We start from the raw sequence: 25,758 nt of genomic DNA on the forward strand, positions 1-25,758 counted from the left end.
ATGCTTTGGGTTGTTGTATGCAATCATCCAATTCAATGAAATTAGGAAAATCTGAGGATTAATTTAAGCGTACCTAATTAATCTGGGGTGTTGAGCATCATAGTTTATTGAAAAGCAATTGGAAATCAATTCATATACAAGTGTGTCATGTGTGAAGAACAGACCTCTAACTAATCCATCCATAATTTTATTTCTCAAATTCATTTTATAATCTGCCTAGTTTTATAACTTGCTTGTTTATTTCAAATTCATCCAAACCAAAATCCCCTTTTTACTTTCTTGTTTCAAAGTGTTAAATTTCTGTTTTGTTTGTGTTTTTAAGTGCTTTGAGTCTATAGAGTCTAGTTAAGTGTTTTTAAGTTTCTTTTTGTAAGTCAGTTTAGTTTAGATTGGCAATCCCTCCTAATCCCCGGTCCAGAACGATCCCTACTTATACATATACTACAATTGTCAAAAGAGGGTTTAATTTGTGTGCTTATATATTTCGCATCAAATTTTTGGCGCCGTTGCCGGGGATTAGCAACTTTGCTAATCCCTTTATTTTTGTTTTTGTTTATGTTTATATTGGTGTTTGTGTATTTTACTTTTGATATTTGATTTATTTTTCTTTCTTTGATTTTAGGTACAAATGGAGCGAGACATGGCACTTGAAACCATTCAAGCTCAATTGGCACAGCTCACTGCTCAATTGACTCATAATGCCGAACAGACCACAATGCCAAGTGTCCCTACATTTGATGTGCCCTATGGGCAAGGTTATCAAAGTCCTCAATTTTCTGCAAATGAAGATGTTTTGGGATATCAAGGCTATAACCAATCAAGGGGCAACATATGTTCCAACGCTTACAATTCAGATTGGAGAGGTAATTCAGATTATATGTGGGATGAACCTCAACAATTTCAACAAGGTGGATATTGGCAGCAAGACGAGTTCTATTCAAGACCTATGCAGCCACCACAGCATCCCCCACAACAATTCCAATCAAATCAAAGTATGCCCATGAATTATAATGAAATTCTTGAAGGACTAATTTCTGTGGCGCAGGGTTTACGAAAAGAAGAACAATTGCCGCCATCGGAAGAGTTCTATCAGTGGCCATATGAACCGTCACAGCCACCACAACAATCAACCCAATTCAATTCAGGTACATCATTGGATAATGATACACTTAATAAGTTACTCACCTCTTTGAATCAGGGAGTAGAAAATCAAAACCAGGAGATGCATGACCGAGTCAAAAGAGTGGACGAATTGGATATGCAAGTTGGGCAGATTATGGAATTCATGGCACAGATTCAAGAGCAAAGTGAAGTCTCCAACTCAACTCTTGAAAATTCAAAGGCAGAAGTTGAAATTGATGAAGCCATCACCTTGGAAGGTGACAGGGAGGATGAAGCTGTACCAGAACCATCCAAACACAGCCCGAACATGGATGAATTGCTGCTGCAAGCAGAAGATGAGGAGGACGACCTGGGCAGTTTAGAAGAATTCTTGCTGCAAGCTCCTCAAATCCCTATGTCATCCAACTCAGGTGAGGAAGTTCTAAATTCACTTCATTCTAACATTATTCCACCGAATGTCCTTTTTCCTTGCAGGTTTTTTATTCCAAATATCAAAGAGAGTGAAAAAGACATTGTGGAAGCTCTTCCAAAAGTGCAAAGTGATATCCCAATTCTTGGTGCACCAAAACAAGTTCCCGATGGTATTGAAACGTTCAAAGAACCTTGCACACCAAGAAAAGGGATTCAAGAGAATGAAGTGGTTGAAGCATATCAAGAATACATCCAAGAGGCTGTGCATGAGACAATCAAGCCCAAAGCAGTTGAGTTTGATGACACGGGACAAGCCACAACCATCATAGTAAACCTGGCCAAGTTCAAAGTCCCGGAAATGTTCACAGATGTGGTGTTTGTCATTAAGTTTGTGTCGGAAAAAGAAAGTAAGCCATATTCTCCAATTTTAATTTTAATTTATACTAACATGTTTCTGATTTTGATGATTCAGGTACCCACTCTTGAATTTAAACCATTGCCGAATCATTTCAAGTATCACCTCCCATTAAAAGATAAATTCCATGCTTTGGAGCCGAGGGGAATTTAAAGGAAAGATTCGTCAGGCTAAAGACGTTAAATCAAGCGCTTCTTGGGAGGCAACCCAAGCATTCAACGAAGGGAGACTTTGAAATTGCTCAACAAATCTTTTTCCGATCAGATTTGCACTCCTAAACCCTTCTCTTTACTGCATTTATTTTACCTTGTTTAAATTCATTAACTGTTTGTGTACTTAAGTGTGAACTTTGTTTAGGGTAAATAAAGTCTTTTCACTTTAATTTACATATTTTATATTACATTTTTTTTACATTGCTTAAAAAATTAAAAATAAATAAATAAATAATAATAATAATAATATATATATATATAAATAAACATAAAAAAAAATTAAATTAAATATAAAAAAACATAAAAGTAAAAATATTTAACAATAATACGAAAACTAATAACATTCATTGGTCATTGGTCAGGCGGTGCCTCAGCATTCGACGGACCTCCAGAAAGACGAAGCGCCAGAGTCTGATTTTTCGGAGCCTCAACACTTGGTGAAGCGCCAGAAGACGAAGGCAGAAGTTGCCTCTGGAGTAACGTCACAAACCTCTGGTGATCACTCTGAATCCGCACTTCGGACTCCTGCAGCTGATCAAGCTTCCTCTTCATGCTTGTTGAGTAATTAGTTGCGAGCATGTGCAACTCTTTGTTCTCATGCCTAAGCACTCTGACCTCTTGCCGAAGACTAGCCACTTCATCCATCAACGACTCAACCTGACGAGTTCGAGCAAGGAGGCGCTGGCCCATGTTTGATACTGAGCCTGCACATTGGACGCTGTAGGCCAGAGAGTCCTGAACAGCCAGTTCGTCGGACCGCCTGGAAAGTATCCTAGTGTCTCTAGGAGTGAGCAGATTTCTGGCCACCACCGAAGCGGTTGTATCATTCATCATCATGGAATCCCCAACTGTAAGAGGACCATTTGGGGATATGAAGGACGGCTGCCAAATGTTGGATGGAGAAGACATATCAATATCTTCCCCAACATTCAAGTTTAGGCGACGGTCAGAAGGGCAAGACATATTTGAAGGTGTGAAGAAAAAGAAGAGTCGGACTGATCAAGATAAAAAAAAATGCAAGAAGGGAGTGTTTACAGGAGGGAGCTCAAGTGTGTTGTGGAACAAAATTAACGCCTCTATAAAAAGAAGAAATCAAATAGGCGCTCCTCAGAAATCGAAGAGGCGTCCTCTCGCAAATCGAAGAGTCGGGGCTCCTTTCTCAAAAGCCGGATTCTTTTCTCAAAAGCGGCGTTTCCTTTCTCAAAAGCTGGGCTTGCTCAGAAACCACGAGCCGAACCCCGGATTTCAAAAGATCAATTTGTCCAGACGTGTCGGCACCCATCACACGCAAACTCAGCTTTGCGAAAATCACGGGCAGTCTGTCGAAGCGCCGATTCCAACCATCTGTCTCTCTCAGCCTCGTCAGCACTTGTCACATGCAATCTCTGCCCTCAACGAAGCTCAGAACTCGAAGCGCAAATTCCGGATATTAAGGAGGCCTCTGCTTTATCGAGACGTGTCAGCATCTGTCAAGTTGCACATCCGCGTTGCGTAAATCACGCGCAATCTGTCGAAAATTTCTGGAGAAGCGGAATGCACGTGAAGACTACTGTTCATCCATCCACCGGCTGCCGACAATGAGTGAGAGAATAGTTCCGGTTGTGAAGAAAAGTCCTTTAAGTATCTACCTTCGCCTTCCACAGCAAAGGCACACCCTCTCAGCACTTCTTCATCTCCGAGAATGTATTCTCAAAGAAACCTTTCGAGTTACTCTGTATTCTTCATCCCTTGGGGTACCTCTGCAAACAAGTCATCAAGAGCAAAAGTATTTCATATCATGAAGGTTGAAAGCAAGAGTATCTCATATCATGCTTTCTCCCTGTCCTTTTCCTTGTCTTTGTGACAAGGAGAAAGCGAGCAATCAGCCAGCACTCGGTGTCAATCTTCCGATCTAAAAACCGACTGCCTGGAAATCCTTCCTGATTGCTTACCTAGCATTGCTCTCGAGTGCTCATCTTCAGCTGCTGATGTACTTCCGAAGAAGATGCCACATCTGCCTGGAGAACAGATAAGGCAAGTGAAAATGATACCTTGAAGCATGTGGAGACAAGGTGCTGCTTCATCTTCAAGATCAAGTCTCATTTTCCTTGCTAAGAAGTTCCACAGCCCAGCTCAAGAATAAACCTGTGGAACGATACTTCTTCAAAAGCAAAAGTATCTCATATCATCAGAGTCAAAGGCAAAGATTTCTCATGGCATGCTTTTCCTTTACCCTTGCTCTTGCCTGCGGGATAAGGAGAAAGAAAGCAATCGGTCGGCACTTGGACAGATTGAATAAAGAAACAGACCACCACCTCTACCTCGTGCCTACCTGCCGTGCAGAAGAAACAAGCAGAGAAGAATGCAGCTTGCAGACTCAATCAACCCGGCAGAAGGAGTCCGAGTTGAAACCAAGTGCTCGAGAGGCTTCAACAACATATGGACGAATCAGTCGCCAAAGTGCACAGCCTCGCCGTACAAGGCCATCAAATCACCACCACCAATCAAGTCTCATTTTCCTTGCTAAGAAGTTACCTAGGCCAGTTCGAGTTCAAAGCTGTGGAAAGTCAACAAGCACGACCAATGATCACTAATTAGTTCTATTCTTTGTCTTTTATCGTCATTTTCAATTTTTCGTTTGCATTTTTTACATTTTCTTGTGTTACTTAACTAAATTATTTCTTTTCTTTGCAGGAACTTTTGGTTGATTGCAGAATTTTAGCTTGGGGGTCATCGCTTGATTTTACTGCAAATTAGGGAAGTTTTCAGTCCAATTGCTTTATTTTGTTTCTTATTATTTATTCATTTTATTTTTATTTGCATTATAGTGTTTTCTGACATTGGGGACAATGTCCAGTTTAAGTTTGGGGGTAAAGAGTATAAAAAATGACCAAATTGAAATTTTTTGCACCTTCGACTACGAACTGGTTTCATTTGTTTCCGTGTTGTTGCTTTTTGTTTTCTTAATTAGTTTTGTTTTCTTTAAAATAAAAAAATAAAAAAAAATCGGAAAATTTAAAAAAATAAAAAAATAAAAAAATATTGTCTTGTTTTCCTTATTGTTTTGAATTAGATTTTCGTTAGTTTCCCAACCCAATGATATAACTGGATAAAATTTGAACCATGATCATCAAGAACTTAGTTAACATGTGTTTTGTGAAATTCCTAATTCTCTTGTTAGTTTTGTACATGTTTGATCATCTTTAAAAAACCAAATGCACATAGCCTTGTTGATGTGAAACTAAAGCATGACTTAAAGCTTCATATGTGAATTTAGTGACCATATACATCCTATGTGAGTTTTTGAGCCTATTGAAAGTGTGTGCATTTTTCATACACTCCTATTCTTTCATGTGTGATGAACTTATGTGAGATGCATCACTAGAACTTGCGTAACGATCTTTCGAAATGTTTGTCATTGATTGCATGAACTTGGAAATGATAGAGGCATTAGGTTTACCACTATGGCCCAAATAACCATGTTTCCCAAAGAAAAATGATATCATTAGATTGCCAATTTGAGCCGTATTTGTTGAACCTTTTATTTCTTATCACCAGATATGTCTACCCTTATACCTGAAACATTTTTTCCTTACCCTTTCCAAGCGAGCAATGCGAGATTGTCTTATGAGAAACGTTTGTGAAGTACTTTGAAGGTGTTTGGCAAAAGAATAAGTGTGGGGGTATTTCATGTTTGTGATTAAAAAAAAAATAAAAAAAAAATAAAAAAAAAAAGAAAAGAAAAATAAAGATTGTATACAAAGAAAATAAAAAGTTTTTCAAGTTTCAGTTAAGGGTGTGGTTGGAGGTGCTAGAAGGATCGCTGGAAAGATTGAGTTCTTATAAATCTAAACAAAAGAATTGCTTGCAATGTAGCTTGGAACTTGTGTTTACCTATTCTTTCATTTCAATAACCCTCTCCCTAAACCTCATTACATCCAATAAAAGTCCTCTTGATTTAAGTTTTGCAATTATGATTGTGGAGATGAGATCTTTATGCAAGCTTATGGTAGAAATTTCACATTTGATTCTTTGAGAGAAACACATTAAAACTAAACACATGTGTGATTGAGTGCATATCCCGTGAGAAGGTCGCTAGTTTGCATATGATGATTTTAAAAATAAAAACTTGAAATTGCATTAGCATGGCTATCTCACACACTACACTTCAAGGATGATTCAAAGATTACTGCTAATATTTGAATAAGGAAGATGAACTTGGATTAGTTCCTTGATGCTAGCTATGGTTCTTGATGATTTGTTTTCTTGAATGAAATTCTATGAGGGTCACATAGAGGGAAGCTAATGTTTTTCTTGTTACTTCTTGTTCTTGTTTTCTTTGTTTTGCTCGAGTACTAGCAAAAGTTAAGTGTGGGGGTATTTGATCGGATCATATTTATATATATTTTTACTTCGAATTCACTCGTCTTTTCTTAGGTAGTTCCTTATATTTTTGAGCTATTTACTATGTTTTTGTGTTTTGTGTGATTTATCAAGCAAAGAAAAGAAAAGTAGCACAAGTGAATTATTAAGTAACAAATTCGTCAAAACTGCCTGTGCAGATTAGCTGACTTTGAAAGCATGTTACGAATAGCTCAGAATGAATGAGAGAATGAACCTTATATGCGTGGAAAGCTACGGATGTTTATTTTCTGGAGCAATTTACGGATTGTTGATCTCATTTTTCTAGAAGAAGTTATGGGCATTGTAACACTGAAAGGTCAGAAAGGGGCTAAGCAGATTTGGCTAATAAAAAGAGAAAGGCAACACATGGGCAAAGGAAACACACACACATGGGCAGAAAATGGGTGGATTGTTGGCTGAAATAATGAAGAACATGTGTCTTCAAATGCAAAGGAAAAACACACACACATGGGCAAAGGAAACACACACACATGGGTAGGAATTGTGGGTGTTTGGTGGTTGAAATGATGAAGCATGTGTGTGTAAATGTAAAGGGAAAAACAGGGCAGAAAATGTGTGTGTTTTGTGGTTGAAATGATGAAGCATGTGTGTGTAAATGTAAAGAGGAAACATGCCAACACACACCCACACAAGCTCACATGCAAAGGAAATGGAGTGGTCCTCTCCCTAGCCTATAAATACATCCACCCTTCACCATAACAAGGAGGAGGAAGAAAACCAAAGAGAACACAATCCACCCATCCACCCTTCACCATAACTCACCTATATCCATCCACCACCATAATTTACCACTCATCCATCAAACCACACCTTGTGCCGCTACAAAGAGAAGAAGGAGGACCCTTGGACGTGCTTGCTATTCAAATTGGATTGTTGGAGCGTTTTTAGGTGTTTTCTTTCTTTTGTTTTCAATGTTTAAATTTTTTTATCTTTGCTTTGTAAGTATGAGTGGCTAAACCCCTATTTAGTTAGGGGGAAGTTTGAAGCCATGAACATGCTTGAGATTTAAATTGATTTCTTCCAATTGTGATTTGATAAGTTGTGATTGCAATTCAATTATCTATTTTATTCATAACTGATTCTTGTATGTTTATTAAGGATGCATACTTAGTTTTCATGCATGAATTAGATGCTAGAATATAAATGAGTTTCACCTAATCGTTACAAGTTTATATTCATGAGTAGTGAAGGTTGTTTATCACAATCGCGTTAATTGAATTCTTGGCATAAGTTTCATGCAATTCATAGTTACAAGTGTTTCGTCAATGCTTATGATTTTCATAGAACTTAATGATTCTTGCTTGTATCTCTATTATGCAATTCATGTAGAGAACTTGTGGGGAATGCTTTGGGTTGTTGTATGCAATCATCCAATTCAATGAAATTAGGAAAATCTGAGGATTAATTTAAGCATACCTAATTAATCTGGGGTGTTGAGCATCATAGTTTATTGAAAAGAAATTGGAAATCAATTCATATACAAGTGTGTCATGTGTGAAGAACGGACCTCTAACTAATCCATCCATAATTTTATTTCTCAAATTCATTTTATAATCTGCCTAGTTTTATAACTTGCTTGTTTATTTCAAATTCATCCAAACCAAAATCCCCTTTTTACTTTCTTGTTTCAAAGTGTTAAATTTCTGTTTTGTTTGTGTTTTTAAGTGCTTTGAGTCTATAGAGTCTAGTTAAGTGTTTTTAAGTTTCTTTTTGTAAGTCAGTTTAGTTTAGATTGGCAATCCCTCCTAATCCCCGGTCCAGAACGATCCCTACTTATACATATACTACAATTGTCAAAAGAGGGTTTAATTTGTGTGCTTATATATTTCGCATCATCATACTCGGTATCTTAATAGTCCACAATATTGCTCGGAGTTTATAAAGTCTCTAAAAGCTATATAACATCGACTCACATTTCAATTAATACCATAAATATCAAAATGTGACACTAACGACCTGAATGGTTCATTTTTCTATATCCGCTAAAAGATCATGTTTTAAAAAAATAAAATCTAAAAAACGAAATGCAGTGAGAAGAATGAAGCGTAAACGAAAATCAACAGTAAAATATAAATCTAAGATTTATGGATTATGGTGTCGGATTTCGTGTAACATCCCACATCGCCAAGGGAAGTGATCCTTAAATATATATTCTCATCCCTACTTAGCACGAGGCCTTTTGGGAGCTCACTGGCTTTGGGTTGAGCTCCCAAAAGGCCTCGTGCTAAGTAGGGATGAGAATATATATTTAAGGATCACTTCCCTTGGCGATGTGGGATGTTACACGAAATCCGACACCATAATCCATAAATCTTAGATTTATATTTTACTGTTGATTTTCGTTTACGCTTCATTCTTCTCACTGCATTTCGTTTTTTAGATTTTATTTTTTTAAAACATGATCTTTTAGCGGATATAGAAAAATGAACCATTCAGGTCGTTAGTGTCACATTTTGATATTTATGGTGGTGGAGCGGGCCCGGGAAGTGATCCGCCCCGGGCCGGGATGTGACATTTCGGAGTTGACTCCTTCACAGAAGTTGTAAAGTTTGTTATTACGAGTGATTATATATATTTCTTTTACATTTTTCACACTTCCATAATGATTATTTTGAATTTTATTGATTTTGGGCTTAAATAAAAAAACCTAAACGACGATGTAACCAACGTCTACATGTGGAGGATGCAATCACGAGCATTTATATATATTTTTTTCACAATTTTCAAACTTGTACATGAATTATTATTTATTTTGAACTCTCCTAGAAACACTATTCATGGGGGTTTATAGGGTTTTAAAAATTCAAACGATGATGTAAGCATCTCAAAGTGGAGAAAATGGGATCACAAGCATTTGCATATATTTTTAGGAAAACTAATGAAAATGACTTCAAAACTTTTAATCTTAACAAAAAACCAGGTACTAAGTTTATTTAATGGTTAGGACAAAACCCAACATCAAACTAGCCCAAGAAATGAGTTTCCAGTTTTACCCCTAACTGCAAATCTGTTCCCGTTTAATCCTCTCTCCCTTTCTCGATCTCTCCCGACTCCACCTAATCTCTACTTCTCGATCTCCAGGTCTCAACCTCTCCGCCTAATCTTGATTTCTGTTTTGCACAGAAACAATTCCTCCATTTTTGTAATCGAATTGATCTCTGTACCTCTCTTTCGATCTCTCCACCTTATCTCTGTTTTCATTTTCAATTCCATTCGAATTCACCATTTTTCGAATCACCATATTAGGAGTCTTTGAGGATGAAGGAATTTAAGGCTATTGGGTTCTGGGCATCCGCAGCATGAGCATTCGCAGCATTGGTGGTACTGCTAGGTACAGACACTTCTCCATGACATTTCTTAACAAATTTCTCCAATATTACAGTTTCCCTTAATTTCTTCATACATTTTTAAGTTCTAATCAATCTTTTTAGACCTTTAACATTCCCTAATACAATTGTTAATAAGTAAGTTCCATGTCTGCAAATAAAAAATAAAAAACACATTTTTTACTTGTTATCTTTATATTTTGAAATTTCTCCAGCAATCCGGCATGATGTACCAAATATATTAGTTATTAGACATGTATATATGCAGGTGTACCCCTTTGTGTTTGTATGCATAAATTTTTTAAAAATATATTTATATGGAAATTGCATATTTTTTGTTATTGCTCCGTTGAATTCGAGGTCAGTGCTTGGAAACCAAAACGCTAAAGCAAATTAAAGAAGAAACTTAAACAAGATTAATGATTGACAGCTCAATGGAGCATTTTAGGTACTTCATAGTAAAACCTATGTAGGAAATGTGGATAAATCGCCCCGAATTATGGAGGACCCGGAGTTCTCTGCAATTGTTTGGCTTAAAGAGAATTTCATGAATTTGAATATTAAAATAAAAGTTGTTTTCTAGGAATGATGACTTATGGTTTTTAGTTTGGTATTAGCATTTGTTGTTTGGACACAGGTACTATTTTTGTGTGTTAGGTAGTGTATAATAACTTCAAGAAGGATAAAAATGGCTACTGGAAGTGGGTCGCTGGGAACCTGGCATCAGGCGGTGCTGCTAGTGCTTCATCTCTTCTTTTTGTATATTCTCAGGACTATGCAAGAACACGTTTGGCAAGTGATGCCAAGGTTGCCAAGAAGGGTGGTTGAAAGGCAGTTTAATGGTTTAGTTGTGTTGGAATTTTCGTGTATCGTGGACTTTACTTTGGAATGTACGATTCTCTAAAACCTGTGGTTTTAACTGGTGGCCTGCATGATAGCTTCTTTGCTAGCTTCTTGTTTTCTTGTTGGGATGGGGAGTTACGATTGGTGCTAGATTAGCTTCTTACCCCATTGATACAGTGCGCCACGGATGATGATGACCTAAGGAGCAGCAGTTAAATATAGTAGCTCTCTGGATGCATTTAAGCAAATTATATAAAACGAGGGTGCTAAGTCGCTGTTTAAACGGAACATTAGTACTATCACTGTTTCGTAAACTAAACACTAACTATTTATCAAACTGTTTGGATTCAAATTTACATCATCGGCCCGTGTAATCAAGGCCGTTAAGTAAACATAGTTCTCAACCGTCGGATGGAAAAGTGAAGATATTTTTGTTATTGTTAAAGGATAATATCATGGTTTTTGCCATATTAATTATCTTTTAATTATCCGATCATTATATCTTCAAACATGGACAGTTCGAGTGAACTTGGGATTCCTGCTATCAGATTCAAGGTGCATGGATGGGATACTGAGATACGGAATGCATCCGGATGGGTTTGAGTAGAACACAATTAAAAATTAATTTAATACTCATGTTGTCAGGATGTATACCACATTTTTGGGAAATGATGGTCTTGGATAATGATGACAAGTCTAGGTGGGCTAGGCAATGATGATAAGAAGACTTTTATTTGGATAGGCTTTTATGGGGTTTGAAAAGTCACAAAAGCTGGAGGATAGGCTTTGGCATTTCACACGGATCAATTTTACAGAGTCAGAGTTGCAGTTGGACTTTACACAGTTATCCAGCCGTGCCAAGCAAGTACAAAATGTTATAAATACAAGATGCTCTGCGACAGAAAAAAGACCCCTGCAATTCAACACACAAAACTGCCCTGCGCAAACCCTCTCAACAACTGAGATTTTTTTATTTTCTCTTTTCGCTGACACATCTTCCGTTGGCATCAACAGCACTGTGAAAGCAACCGGTGATATCTTAAGTCGGCATAGATAGCTCTGTCACCGTAGAATCAGCCGGTCTCGCAGCATCTTCTGTTGGCATCAACAGCACTACGGCGAGGACGGTTGGTTATCTATCAAAGTCTCGGTCGAGAAGGATTTCCGAATCCTTATTGGTCGAGGTCATCTCATCAGCCTTCTCGGCGAAGTGAGGTGTTACGAGTTACTACATTCGGCACATTGAAAGCCGAATTTGATATTGAACTTCGCAGAACTAGCAGCCTTGTCTTCAGGCTCTAGAACCCGAAGGCCGAGAGTGTTCCTTCCTCGGCCGCAGTCGCAAGATTCAGAAGTCAGCAGCGCACCCAACGCAACATCAACAAATTTTACTCCTCGGCCGAGCTCGGCCGACGAGTTGGCACGCCCCGCATACAACCGAAGGACGTAGTTAGCCTATAGATTACTCGGCCTGCGCGCCACGTAGGCTTGGTAGTTTTTAGGGTCAACACAAACGAACACTAGTACTATCACTGTTTCGTAAACTAAACACTGACTATTTATCAAACGAACACAAGTACTATCACTATTTCGTAAACTAAACACTAACTATTTCTTAAACGGAACACTAGTACTATCACTGTTTCGTAAACTAAACACTAACTATTTATCAAATGAACACTAGTACTATCACTGTTTCGTAAACTAAACACTAACTATTTATCAAACGAACACTAGTACTATCACTGTTTCGTAAACTAAACACTGACTGTTTCTTAAACGGAACACTATTACTATCACTGTTTCGTAAACTAAACACTAACTATTTTTTAAACGGAACACTAGTACTATCACTGTTTCGTAAACTAAACACTGCCTATTTATCAAACGAACATTAGTACTATCACTGTTTCGTAAACTAAACACTGACTATTTCTTAAACGGAACACTAGTACTATCACTGTTTCGTAAACTAAACACTGATTATTTCTCAAACGGAACACTAGAATTATCACTGTTTCGTAAACTAAACACTAACTATTTATCAAACGAACACTAGTACTATCACTGTTTCGTAAACTAAACACTAACTATTTCTTAAACGGAACACTAGTACTATCACTGTTTCGTAAACTAAACATTGACTATTTATCAAACGAACACTAGTACTATCACTGTTTCATAAACTAAACACTAACTATTTCTTAAACGGAACACTAGTACTATCACTGTTTCGTAAACTAAACACTGATTATTTCTCAAACGGAACACTAGAACTATCACTGTTTCGTAAACTAAACACTAACTATTTATCAAACGAACACTAGTACTATCACTGTTTCGTAAACGAAACACTGATTATTTCTCAAACGGAACACTAGTACTATCACTATTTCTTAACTGAGCATTTACTACTTCTTAAAATGAACACTATTTCTTAAATTAAACACTGACTATATCTTAAACCGAATATTAGTACTATCACTATTTCATAAACTGAACACAAGTACTGTCATTATTTCGAAAACTAAACATTTGTTAAGAAAAAGTTGACCCAAACCCTTTTCATTAAAACTATCTTTTTCAAGTTTCAAATCACACCACCAAACACTCCTAATCCTGCAAACCAAACGTCCCTCTTCTCCTTCTCTCCGCCACGGTTCACTCCATACCAGCAAAAACATTGCAAATTCTTTCACAAAAAGCTATCACCCATCTAACTGAACTCATACGATTTATTTTTAGAAAAAAGAGATTCATGCTCTTCCTTGAGGTTCTTCTTCACACACTGATTGTAACCATGGAGATCCAAATAATTAATGGCAGAAATTGTGGCTTCAGGATCTTGCTCGTCACCACAAGGCACAAACATCACCGATCAAATGGGGAGAGGGACTGTCGGAATTGATGATGATAGGTCGCAATCATCGTCGTCATCCATAACGGAGGATGACGATCGCAGTCGCTGTAGAAGAAAGGGATTGGTGGGTCGCAAGAAATAGGGATTGGGTCACCGGGATTGGGGTCACCGGAGAAGAGAGGGGCTGTGGGTGCGTCGCCAGAAATGAGAGGGGATTCAGGTTCGATGAGGGAGAAGAAGAATGTTTGGTTTGCAGAACAAGGGATGTTTGGTTGTATGGGCAATTTTGGAATATTAATTGTTATGCGGTTTGGGCTTTTTGGCGAGCCCGTGTGTTTTAGTTTTTGTAGGGCCTGACATAAAAGTTTTGTGTCCTTATGATTAAAATTTAAGCCCTTTTTATTAAATAATAGTTTAGGGTGGTTTTTCATTAAATAAAAGTTAGTCCAAGCCCTTTTCATTAAAGCTCCCTATATTTTTTTCACATTGTTTGCACTTGCAAATTAATTATTATAATTTTTTAATGTGTTTGGTAATTGGTATTTTTAAATTACTTTGACATTTTTATGTTTTAATATGTTTTATAATTTTTTTAATCACACTTCTAAGATGACAAATTTATCAGTATGACTCTATGAAAGAGAATAAAAAATTTACTAGGTCGTTGACTCTATGAAGACGACATCCAACAGTCGCGCATCATCAGAAATCGTCGAAAAACGACGACGAAGGTTCGACTTTAAGCAAACCTGTGGTGAGAGAGACAACGAAAAACCGCGCACTTTATGGTTTTTGGGGCAGGAGCAGCTCGGCTCCTTGGCAGCTGCTCCGCTTCTGGTGCAACTCAGCGCGTGGCTAATGTTTAAAAACCCTTTTTTTCAGTAATAATAATAATAATAATAATATTATTATTATTATTATTTCTGCAATTTAGGTTTTTAGAAACCAAAAATTCATGCTTTTATTTTCTTTCTTTTTTTACTCACAAATTACACATAGCGATTTTATAACTTGTGTATGCATGAACATATATATATATATATTCGTATGTATATCGGAAACCTTTAAGGGAAAGGATCCCTATGTTTTTATAAAAATTAGGATTAGTCGTAGGGTCCACACAACATCAAACTTTAATGATCCGAACCGTTTATTTTTCAAATTGCACCTCATAGATCATCCTAGCAAAATATTAGCCAAATTGAAAATGTTTAAGACATCTAATTGAGTTCAAAGAAATTAACGAATACTTTGTTATATAAGAAATAATGAAATTTTATCTTGATAATTAAATAGGCAAATCGTTTTAGATTGATTTGAATTTTTGCGAGGATGATCTATCAATCAAGACTTACAAAATAAACGGTTCGGATCGTTAAAGTTCGATATGGAGTTGGTCCTACACCTAATTCCTATTTTTTGAAAGGGGATCCCTTTGCATAAAGGGCCTGTATATATATATGTCACAGCCCGTCCCGAGATTTTTTTATCGGGAACGTGAAATGACGGGATTACCCTTGACGGGTATTAAGGTATGTGTGTATGTGACATTATTTAGACTTAAAACTTTATAAATTTTGGAATTATCTTATGTTGGATTGTTTGTGTGGTTAGGGAACTAAGATGAGAATGGATGGTGAGGATTGATGTTGGACCACACATACAAGCCCTCCTTCCTTTTCCCTTTCCCGTGTCTCTCTCTCCTCCCTTCGAACTCTCCCTTTCTCTGCAAATTGTACGGACGTAGTCCGTTGACCCCCATTCCTTCACGGATCAAGCTCCCAAGACCCCCCATCATATTTCTTGCAAGAATACGAATTCAACCATACCCTTGGTTGGTTGAATTATCTTCGATAAACCCAGAAACCACGAGGGTTCCGTCGAAGCACTGTAGCACCGATTTGATCGTCGAGGTTTCACGCCATTTTGAGGTTCAGAAAGGTAACAAGTCTCTTTCCTTAGTCATTTGGCATGATTTTGGTTGAAGTTTAACGTGAGAAAACCCCGGAAAATCGAATCCCCGAGTTGGTCACTATTCATCAACTTTTAAACGGAGGGTTTTCTTTGAATTTCAGGGCTATAGTGAGCTTTAGAACGTCCTCATGATGCTCGGAGTGCAACGTTGAGGTATTTTGGACGTCGGGGAGCCATAGAACGAAGTTTCACTTTTTGCCGAATTATCATGCTTCCCCAGGTAAAATCTAGTGAATTTTGGACCTTGAAACTAGTCCATCGTGATTCTACATGTTGAGGGCTTCAAATTGATATAAAATTTGAAGAAAACGGTTGAGAAACGAAGGAGAACAAACAATTACAAAATTCGCCGGAATCCGGCCACCGGAAACACCAGTCCGGCAACTGGCTGGGGAAGATGATGCGCGTGGGAGGCGCGTGTGTCCGTGCGTTCCCTGGCGCGTGGGGGCGCGTGCGACACCAAAAAATTAATCTAAAAATTTCTCGACGTCCGTGACGTCGAGTAGGTCGATGTGGTATATTCATATACCCAAATTGAGCACCGTATGAGAAGTTATTAAGAATTGTTGGTTAGGTGCTTTAAATAACGTTTATAATTATTTCGCATATAGGTGAAAATGTGAATTGACGATCCGACCGTTGGATCGTCACCAAACTTTGATACGTTGTAATACGTAATATTTGAGGATTATAGGAACTTACGGATTGGGAATCCGAGTTACGGATCTTCCGGAATTTGAGTTGTAAGTTCATAAAATAGAATGTTAACCGTCACTTAGTTTTGGAAATTGACGGAGATCCGACCGTTGGATGGTAATGAAATTTTAGGAAGTTGTCCTAGGGTATATTGTGGACCTCTGAAAGTTACGGATTTGAAATCTGATTGCAGATCTTCCGGATCGAACTGCGTAGTGACGTGTTTTATATAAGTTATATATTCTATCGATATGAATTCTGAGGTTGGATTTGATTATTGTTTTAGGCGCCGATCGTCATGACGCCTTGGCGTATTGTGCTAGGGAGTTGTAGGGCGAACTCCAGGTGAGTGGGCAGTTTTGTTTTCGTATTACCTATATACTATTGTTTTCCCAGAAAATGCATTTATATGAGAAAATGTTTTTAAAATGCCATGCATAGAAGTTTATGAAAAGTATGAATTGAAATGCCAAGCATAGAAGTTTATGAAAAACATGAATTGATATATGATGCATACATGTTGCATGGTGCTGTGGAGGCACAGGTAAGTCAGGTGAGTTCATTTATTCATTTAATTGATTGATGTTGAGATGTTTTGAGCTCATAACCTGCACCCTAGGTGTTTGTGCTTATATTATTCACCACACCGCACGCTCGTCTTGGATCCAAGTAGGTGGATGTCGTACAGACCATGTGAGGGTTCCGACATGCTAGTCGTATAGATCACTAAGCGTGATTCCGACTAGTGGGTGACCTTAGTTATGCGCGCTGATGATTGATGAGAGAAGCACTAGAGCGTATTTTTACACCTTTCATCGTACAGACTACCTTACGTAGTTCCGAGTGATGTGCAGAGTAGGGCCGTATAGGTCACTGTGGTGACTCCGGCTGAGTGAGATATTGAGCTATAGAATTAATCGTATAGGACCAACTGCAGGGTCTCCGATTGATTCCTTATTTCACCTGATTTATATTTTGATTCATGGCATGGCATGTTTTTCTTGAAAAATGTTAAAGACTTGGGATTTGAGTTTTGAGATTATATATGGTTTTATATATACTATTTTCTGGGAAAGTATACAGGTTTTACAGCGAGGGGTTAGAAATGTTTTAAATGAAAGATTTTCGAAAAGCTTTGTTTTGCTGACCCACTCAATTTTGTTTTGCGCCCCTCCAGGTTCAAGTTAGCAGAGCTTTGGTGGCCACGAGGAACCCAACGGCGTTACAGAATTCACAAAAGTAGGACTCACCCTCGGGGGTTTCCATTTTAGTAATTGTATTTTAAAAGCTTCCGAACTGTGTAAATGGTTACGTCACTCTCACGTGACGGCCAGCACGCCCTCCTTCGGGACGGGGATTGTCATATATATTAAGGTAAATATAAATGAAGGGTTTTATGCATCATGGGCCACATTTTCAGGCATCATGGTTGTTGAAAATGTCAAACTTGGATTTTAGGAGAACCTGATTGGCAGAAAAAAAAAATTGAGCCTTTGAATTTGTAGAAGATCCTTTTCGTAAAGCTCGAATTTCATCTCCAATACATTGTATCATGTTCAACATATAAAAATTAAATTGAATCAATAGCATGTAGATCAATTTAATAAAATAATAAGTTAATCATATAAAGACTGATTAAAACATAATACTCCTATGATTAAACATGATTAAAGATGAACAAACTCTCTTTCGTGCATAATAAAAAAGAGTCTTGATAAAGTGTTGTGGAGCATATTTAACTAAGAATTATAGAGAGATGAAGAGAGGGATTTTCTTATCCTTTAAGCATTACAACTTAAATAAAATAGTATCTAAAAGATATGATATACTCACATAAGGATTTCCTAGGATCTAACTAAATTAGGACTACAACAAAAAGTGATTTTTTAGTGATAATTAACAATTTTTAAATTAAATAACGAAGCAAAATTGTAATATGTACGTGTAGCCTGACCACTACTGGATAATAAAATTCTGCATGTGCTAGTAAGTGCATTATCAGGTAAAATGCTTCTTTAGCACGAAACTGTTCGAGGTAATGTTGTCCAGAATGCCGGATGATGCTACATAATCTATGTAATATTTGGAACTATTAATATGTTACTTGTACAGTAATTTAAATAAATAAATAAATAAATAATTAAATTATTACTTACAAACTCTCACGGTCTCTCCTAATCCAATAGTCATGGACTCATGGCAGAACCCTTTCTTACTCCACCACAACTCACACACATCTAATTGAATATGCTTGCTACAAAACAATTGCCTTTGGGCTCGTTTGTTCTCGAAACAAAGAACAGGGATGGGTTTGTGGTGACGAGGCGAGTGCAATGGTGATGTTTTGGGTGCTGATCCGCATAAGATGGCAGTGTTCTTTGAGGTTGCAGAGAGAAGAGGAAGGACGGGGAGGAGGGAGAGACCGAGAGGAAAGAGAGCGAAAGAGTCGGAGAGAGAGAGAGAGAAGAAGAAGCGGAAGTGCTTCTGATGGGTGCTGTGAGGCAGGATAGAATTTGATTGGTGGGGAGTGAATGATCTTCCCAAAGGGAGATACCCAATTATATAGAAAATGTAACCCTACAAACAAAAAAACCAATCAAATATTTTTTTCCCGCAACAGTACCCACCGACCGTTTATGTAGGGGTGGGCGTGATTCGGTTTGGTGTGGTTTTTGGTGAAACCAAAACCAAAACCGCAAGTTTTTGCGGTTTGATTCGGTGCGGTTTTGAGGCTAAAACCGAAATGAAACCAAATCATTTGGTTCGGTTCGGTTTGGTTTTAAACGGTTTTGATTTGTTTTCATTGTTTGAAAAAACTATACAATATTAAAATTCAATCATGCATACAATATTAAAACCGCAAGTTACTGCATTGTTCAAGCATGCATACAATATTAAAATTCAATCAAGCATAGCTTCAATTATAATCAGGCATGCATGCATACAACATACATTATTACACTCATTCAACTAGAACCTTTTGATTGGCTTGAAGCTTGTTGTAGTTGTGAATTAAGAGTAACAGCAAGCACAACAATTAACAGCAATTAACATCAACAAAGTGGTACGAGAGGTGGATCTGCATTCGGTGCATGTGAATATTACCTACATAGGGTTTGTTTTCGATTGTGCTAATGGATTTGCGTGTTTTGAAGTGCATGTGAATGAATAATATCTAAAGCAGTAGGTATTGTTTGTTTGAAATATCTAACCGAGTGGAGACCGAGAGAGAGACAGAGAGTTAGATGAAGAATGAAGTTGAGTAGCAAATGAGTAAAGCAAGAAAGAGGACATTCTACGACTACAAGAAAGAAAAGAAAAGGGAGACTTTAGATGCAGTCTTTAGTTATGAATATTTTTTTATTGAAACTTTGTTGGTTTTCAATTTATGATCGAAGTCCCTGAAATTAATGTGATAATTTATTTCTATGTATGTTACTATAAATTAAAAATTAAAATTTTTAGTTGTTTATATAAATGAGATTTTAAATAAAAAACCATAATTTGTGGGATTAAAAATATTAAAATATAAATATACTATTGTGTGTGTGTGTGTGTGTGTATAAACATGGGTACATTCATCAAAATTAACCAAAAAAATTATTATATCAAAACATGGGTACATTCTTCAAAATCACAAAAAAAAAGAAAAAGATATTAGGCTTAATAACATTAGTAAATTTCTTCGATTAAACATGACATGGATACATTTTAAAATCAAAGAAAAATGAATGTACCCATATAATTTTAAAAATAGATTAGAAAAAAATTGAATAGATTTTATATATAAAAAAAGGTACATTTTACATATAACAAATTGGTATATTTAAGAATGAGTACATTTTAAGATTAAAAATTTGAAAAAAATTACATGAATGTGTACATATAATTAGCATGGGTACATTTGGCAAAATAAAAAATGGGTACAAATAAATTTAAAAAACAAATAGGTACAAATATAAATAAAACTTTAAAAAATATGGGCACAAAAAGAAATTAATATATGGGTACAAATCAAAACTGAAAAAAAAATTGGTACAAATTAAAAATGGGTTGCAGATTAAAAATGGGTACAAACTAAAACTAAAAATATATGATAAAAAATTTAGTGATAAATATAAATATACTAGTTGTAACATTTTTAACATTAAATGAATATATTTAGAAATAAAAAATATTTTATTATTGAAATAATTAATGATGTTATTAATACCTAAAGACCTTGATAAAAATTTGAAAAGGAATAGGTTTAATCAATGAATTAGTAAAATGAAGGATGAGAACCTAATTTCTCCAAAAGAAAAAGATTATGTGGCCATGTTATGATGAGGTTGAGTCCATACATTTAGTATGGACTCAATAAAATAACCAATTAGAATTTAACATTTAATAAAGTTATGCGATTTCGATTTCGGTTCGGTTCAGTTTTGGAGGGTCAGAATCAAAACCAAACCGTTTTTCCCCTATTTGGTTCGGTTTCAAACCGAAACCGTTTTGAAACCGCAAAACCAAACTGTTCGATACGGTTAGATTTGGTTCGTATTTTGGTTTTAATTTTCGGTTTCAAGTGCCTATCCCTACGTTATGCACGATGCGCGTGAGTTCCAACCAACTTCCTCTAAAAATTTATCACTTTATTATCAAACTTTAAATCAGCATATAAACTTCATTACGTGTCCGATTGGGAATTTAGGATCCGGTTGGACTTAAGCTTAAAGAAAAATATAGACGAAAGAACGTCGAATTAAGGTGGCCTTGGATAAAAAATTGACACATAGCACTTAAATCAGTTCTATACAAGTTGTTGGACATACTTAAGATAAAGGACAAGATCAATTACAGTGTTGCATCATTTCCATCTCTGCATGCATGATTTGGGGACCCGCAAAAATAATAACTGGTATTCAAGTTAGGTATTAGCATTTATGTGATCAGTCCATGGGGACCCGCGAAAGCAATATAAAGGTTGCATGTTAGATATTAGCATTTATGCTATCAGATCCATGGGGACGGGGAAGGATCCTCTTATGAGTTATAATTATTATAATTTTTAGATGAGCCTCTTATTTGTAGTCATTAGATAAAATTTAAACGGTCAGATAAGCTTACTCAAGAGGATTCTCACCCTTAACTTAGGAGAGGACCCTGGGATTCACTAAGAAAAAATTTCAATTTGCTAATCACATAGTTTGTTACACTAAATATAATAATATAATTCATTTAATATTTTTTTTAAGTTTTCAATTAATTAGTTTATTACACTTAAGTGTAAAATCTCCCACGGTTTTTTATTCTTTGCTTTACTTTTCATTCGCTAATTATTTAGTCATATATTTCTACCTTTGTTTTGATGCTCATTATATTGAAATTGTTATTTTTTTGTCAAAATTATATAGAAATTGTTGGACATCTCTAAAATTTTAGTTTTCTAATTTCTGGTTTTTCTTTATTACTGACCCTTAGACAGGTTATGGGTTACTACTTACTAGGCTACTAGCGTTTTATTGTGTATGAGAAATTAAATTAAGCTTGCGGGACTGTGGCTAATTACAAAGAGATTTATCTGGTGCATTTTATTTTGCAACTCTGAGTTGTATTTGTAGCTTGTGCAGCCCTCTTTTTTTTATCTGAAATTTTGTCCTAAATAATTTTCTTCAAGAAGTATTTTATTTTTCCGAGGCCCCTGTATTAATTTAGACGTAAAACCTGTTGTTTCTATGCTTATTTGGAAGGCTTTGTTTTTAGAAATAGGATTAACAAGTCCACTTTTTTTGTTTTATTCCCCCCTGTATTTTCTTTTTAAGTTGGAGCTATAATTTTGATATTCATGTTGGAGTTTGGATAGGCTTTGTTTGACTATCTTTGTTTTATCATATGACATTAATGGCACCATCAATTTATCAGATTAAAACATCAAAGCCTAGTTAAGTTCTTCAAATTGATCCTCTTTTCTAATGGCTAAAAGCTAAAAAGCCTTATTGATACTGTTACAAAATAAAATCCTACCTAGAAAAGGTCTTCTAAAAATTAAGAAACATAATAGAATAGAATAACTAGGAAATAAACGGTTTCCTATTTGAACTGAAATTCAAACTTCTTAGAAAATCACATTTTTGACCAACCAAATCAACTCCGATTTGATACCAAAATGTCTCTTTTGAAAGCTTAAGACGTCACTAAAAATAATTATATAATATATTAGGATGAGTTAGGATGACATTTATGACTTAATTAGGGTATTGTGGCATAAGTGGTAAATACATATTCCAGAAATAAACGGTTTCCCACGAAAAATCTGGGAGAGAATACGAAATTAGTCAATGTGCTTGCTTTCTCAGATACCAAATTAAAATACAGAAATTATATGTGATTGTGTAAATCATTAGTAAAATATATTTAGAATACTAGAAGATCCTTTCTCTTTAAATTTGTATTATTTGCAAGGCAGGCAATTCTTTTTTATTTACTATAAATAAAGGCAAAGAACCGGAGAATAACACACGAATTCCTCAGCACCCTGAACCCGGCTTACAATTTCCCAACCTCAGAGAGAGAGAGTGCCATGGCGTCGGGGTCAAGGGCAGACGCCAAACCCTGCATCCCTTTTCCGATACCTAAAAACCGTTCAATCGCCCAGGTAACCGCGGGGCTGGTTGATATCCCCATAGAAAGAGATGAAACTCCTGCACAATTTACGCCAGCGCCTGTCTCCCTAGGTGATTGATTCGCCCCCAATCTCTCTCTCCCCCTCTCTTTTTCTTTTTGTAATTATTTACTTTGATTATAATGTTAGCTTTGTTTTTCAGGAACTGTCACGACAGAAGGACGGGATCGTATAAGGGACTGCATTGCGCGAGCTTTGTCCCTCTTGTCTGAGGAAGATTATGAAAGATATAAGGTTTCTTTCAAGGCATCTAACCCTTCTAAAGTTGCTGCTCAAGTGGAGGCTGCGCTGTTTCAATTTGAACACTCGCGTCCCGATGATGACAAACCATTGGAAGTAAAGCGTCAAGTTCTGTTGGATACTCTTCGGCGCAACAAAGATTTGCGCAGACAAGTTCTTTTTGGAGAGATCACGCCAGAGATGTTGCTCAACATGCCCATAGCCGAACTGCGGCAGAAGTACCCAGCAAACTCACGGCAAATCTTGCTGCCTCCTTCCCGAGGTGATTGATTCGGCCCCAATCTCTCTCCCTTTTTTTTTCTTTTTAATTTTGATTTTAACGTTTGGCTTTGTTTTCTGAAACTGTCAAAACAGAGCGGCGTGTTATAAGGCTTTGTATTGCCGGTGGTTTGTCCAAGGTGTCTGAGGAAGTTGATGAAGGATATATGGATTCTGTCAATGCATCTGACCCTTCTAAAGTTGCTGCTCAAGTGGAGGCTGCGCTGTTTAAGCACTGGGGTCCCGATGAAACGATGGAACCAGTGGCTTATAGGTATTCACTTCTAATAACTCTTATTAACATCCCTTGGAACAAAGATTTGCGCAGACAAGTTCTTCTTGGGGAGATCACGCCAGAGATGTTGGCCAACATGTCCCTAGCCGAAATGCAACAGTTGAACACGTGGCCGGAGGACGACCCTGTTATCTTGATATAAAACGACTGATCAAGCCCCTGGAATTAAGGCTGTTGTTCTGGTAGGAAGTCTCTTCTTGGAGCTAGCTCTGTGTGCTTCTTTCGTGGTTGTTTTCCTCGCACTTGGTCAGACAAATGTTTCGTCTTCTGAGTATTTTGTTGTCCCTAGTATAGTATAAATTTCGCAATTATGCTTTATCAAGTGTTGTTCTACTTTGCGTGTAAGGACATTATATATGCGTGTGTGTGTTGTGAAATTTGGCAAATGGGACCTGTTTTAGTGGAAATTGAGATTCGGGGGTTTTGCTTGTGCTTTTCTCTTTGTGGCGCAATTTTGTTTCGTTAAAGATATGAGTCAGTTTCCTAAACGTTTTCGACAATCATTTAGTTAGTACTCACCCATAACTTTTACTTAACCTTTTGTAAAGAGGAGCATATTAATTTGTGATACCTCGTCCGCGTATTTCTGTTTCATAGCCACTTGTTCTTCATACTTGTTATGCAGCCAAGAGCATTCTTGTATATAGCAACAAGAAAAGACCCCCAAATCCTTTTTTGTTTACAATCGACATATAATGTTACCATTTCCTGACCATAACGATGTCCATTGAAAACATGTAGCTCTTCATGGTTCTGAATGGTAACAAACCTTCATTGCGTTTGTGCTATTAATTATAGATAATGCTAGGGAGATTAAATTTGTAGACAATTTTGGAAACTAATGGACATGAAAGTTGATTATTGGTTTATTACTTAAGCGTTAATAAACGTGCTCATTTTTATTGGTGACACACAAATTTAGTCTCCCTAATATTACCGATTAATTATAGTACATGTGATTGTGTTGTATTACTTGCAAGGCAAGTATGCCTGCTTGGAGATCAAATGAATAGACTAACTATAGTTTAACAGTTACTTTAGACTAAATTTCTTTTTCTAAGACGACTATGTATATTTTAAATTGCTCTACTCGAATAATGGTGCACCAAAACATATAAAGCGACTTCATTAAAAATCGGAAACTGATAGATTACAAACCGTAGCTGATCAAATCTTACAGAATACAAGACACATGAAACACTACATAAGTACATTACGGAGGAAAAAAAACAAGAGCACTGCTTAGACTTAGTCTAAAGTAACTGTTAAACACTACATAAGTACTTTAAGGAGGAAAAAACAAGAGCACTGCTAAACGAACAAAACGGTATAGGTTAAAAGAGACTCCTTTGACATTATTACTTTGAATTTTTAGGTTTACAATCATGCAAAGTTTCAAAGTTGTGCTTTGCTCAAATGATTGAGGTATGTATCACCATAAAAAAGAAAGAAGAAACAAACATTGATCATAAAATAAACAAACTTTAAAATTTCTTTATTTGATAAAGGAAATAGGGTTGTTGATGAGGGAGTGTGATTGAATCCGGGAAGGATTGCCTACATATCTCCAAGAAGGAGAATCTAATCACTGATGTTGTTCTAAGAAAAGATGATATAGCATAAGTATTACATTAGGGATGATCTTGGATGAGTAGCCTATGGTGGGGCGTTACAAATATGAGTTCTCGATGGATTTGTCTTCATGCAGACGGCGGCATTGCAAATGAGTCCAAAACTGATGACCTACATATCCCTAGGAACGGAATCAAATATCATGCGGTTCAGATGGTTCTTCCCTAATTGATATGGAGGTGTCTATGAGGGGTCCATCTCAGGGTGATGCAAACTCCCTTCTTGGGGACTGTTCACCAGTTTCCTTACCTTATCAGACCCTACATCCTCCATAAATACAATTGATGTTAAGAGTGGGCTTTTTCGCCGGGTGCTGATCTTCGTCGTCGATGTGCTTATCGGACATGCCCCCATTCTTTGGTTCGGTTGAATCTTCCTTTCTTGCCTTGCCTTGACATACTCCTAG

At 36.7% G+C, this 25,758-nt stretch overlaps 1 protein-coding gene and 1 long non-coding RNA gene across 2 annotated transcripts; both read left to right on the forward strand.

Annotated features, from left to right (window-relative positions):
• Positions 1–15,432: 15,432 nt before the first annotated feature.
• Positions 15,433–17,710, forward strand: LOC126614835 (uncharacterized). The gene is made up of 4 exons (XR_007620541.1): positions 15,433–15,534; positions 15,669–15,787; positions 16,550–16,608; positions 17,441–17,710. It is a non-coding gene; the product is annotated as an uncharacterized LOC126614835 (long non-coding RNA).
• Positions 17,711–22,746: 5,036 nt separating this feature from the next.
• On the forward strand, positions 22,747–24,156 carry LOC126614524 (transcription elongation factor TFIIS-like). Its single transcript, XM_050282192.1, has 3 exons — positions 22,747–22,979; positions 23,070–23,429; positions 23,522–24,156. Exons 1-3 carry the CDS (start codon positions 22,826–22,828, stop codon positions 23,860–23,862), a joined length of 855 nt encoding a protein of 284 aa, XP_050138149.1. The 5' UTR covers positions 22,747–22,825; the 3' UTR covers positions 23,863–24,156.
• The last annotated feature ends 1,602 nt before the right edge of the window (positions 24,157–25,758 follow it).

Source organism: Malus sylvestris, chromosome 3 (assembly GCF_916048215.2).
Source record: "Malus sylvestris chromosome 3, drMalSylv7.2, whole genome shotgun sequence".
NCBI lineage: Eukaryota > Viridiplantae > Streptophyta > Magnoliopsida > Rosales > Rosaceae > Malus > Malus sylvestris.

Coding starts and splice junctions, on each gene's coding strand:
- LOC126614524 (XM_050282192.1), top strand. CDS start 22,826: ATGGCGTCGGGGTCAAGGGCAGACGCCAAACCCTGCATCCCTTTTCCG. Junction 22,980..23,069: donor GCCAGCGCCTGTCTCCCTAG/GTGATTGATTCG, acceptor TTTGTTTTTCAG/GAACTGTCACGACAGAAGGA. Junction 23,430..23,521: donor CTTGCTGCCTCCTTCCCGAG/GTGATTGATTCG, acceptor CTGTCAAAACAG/AGCGGCGTGTTATAAGGCTT.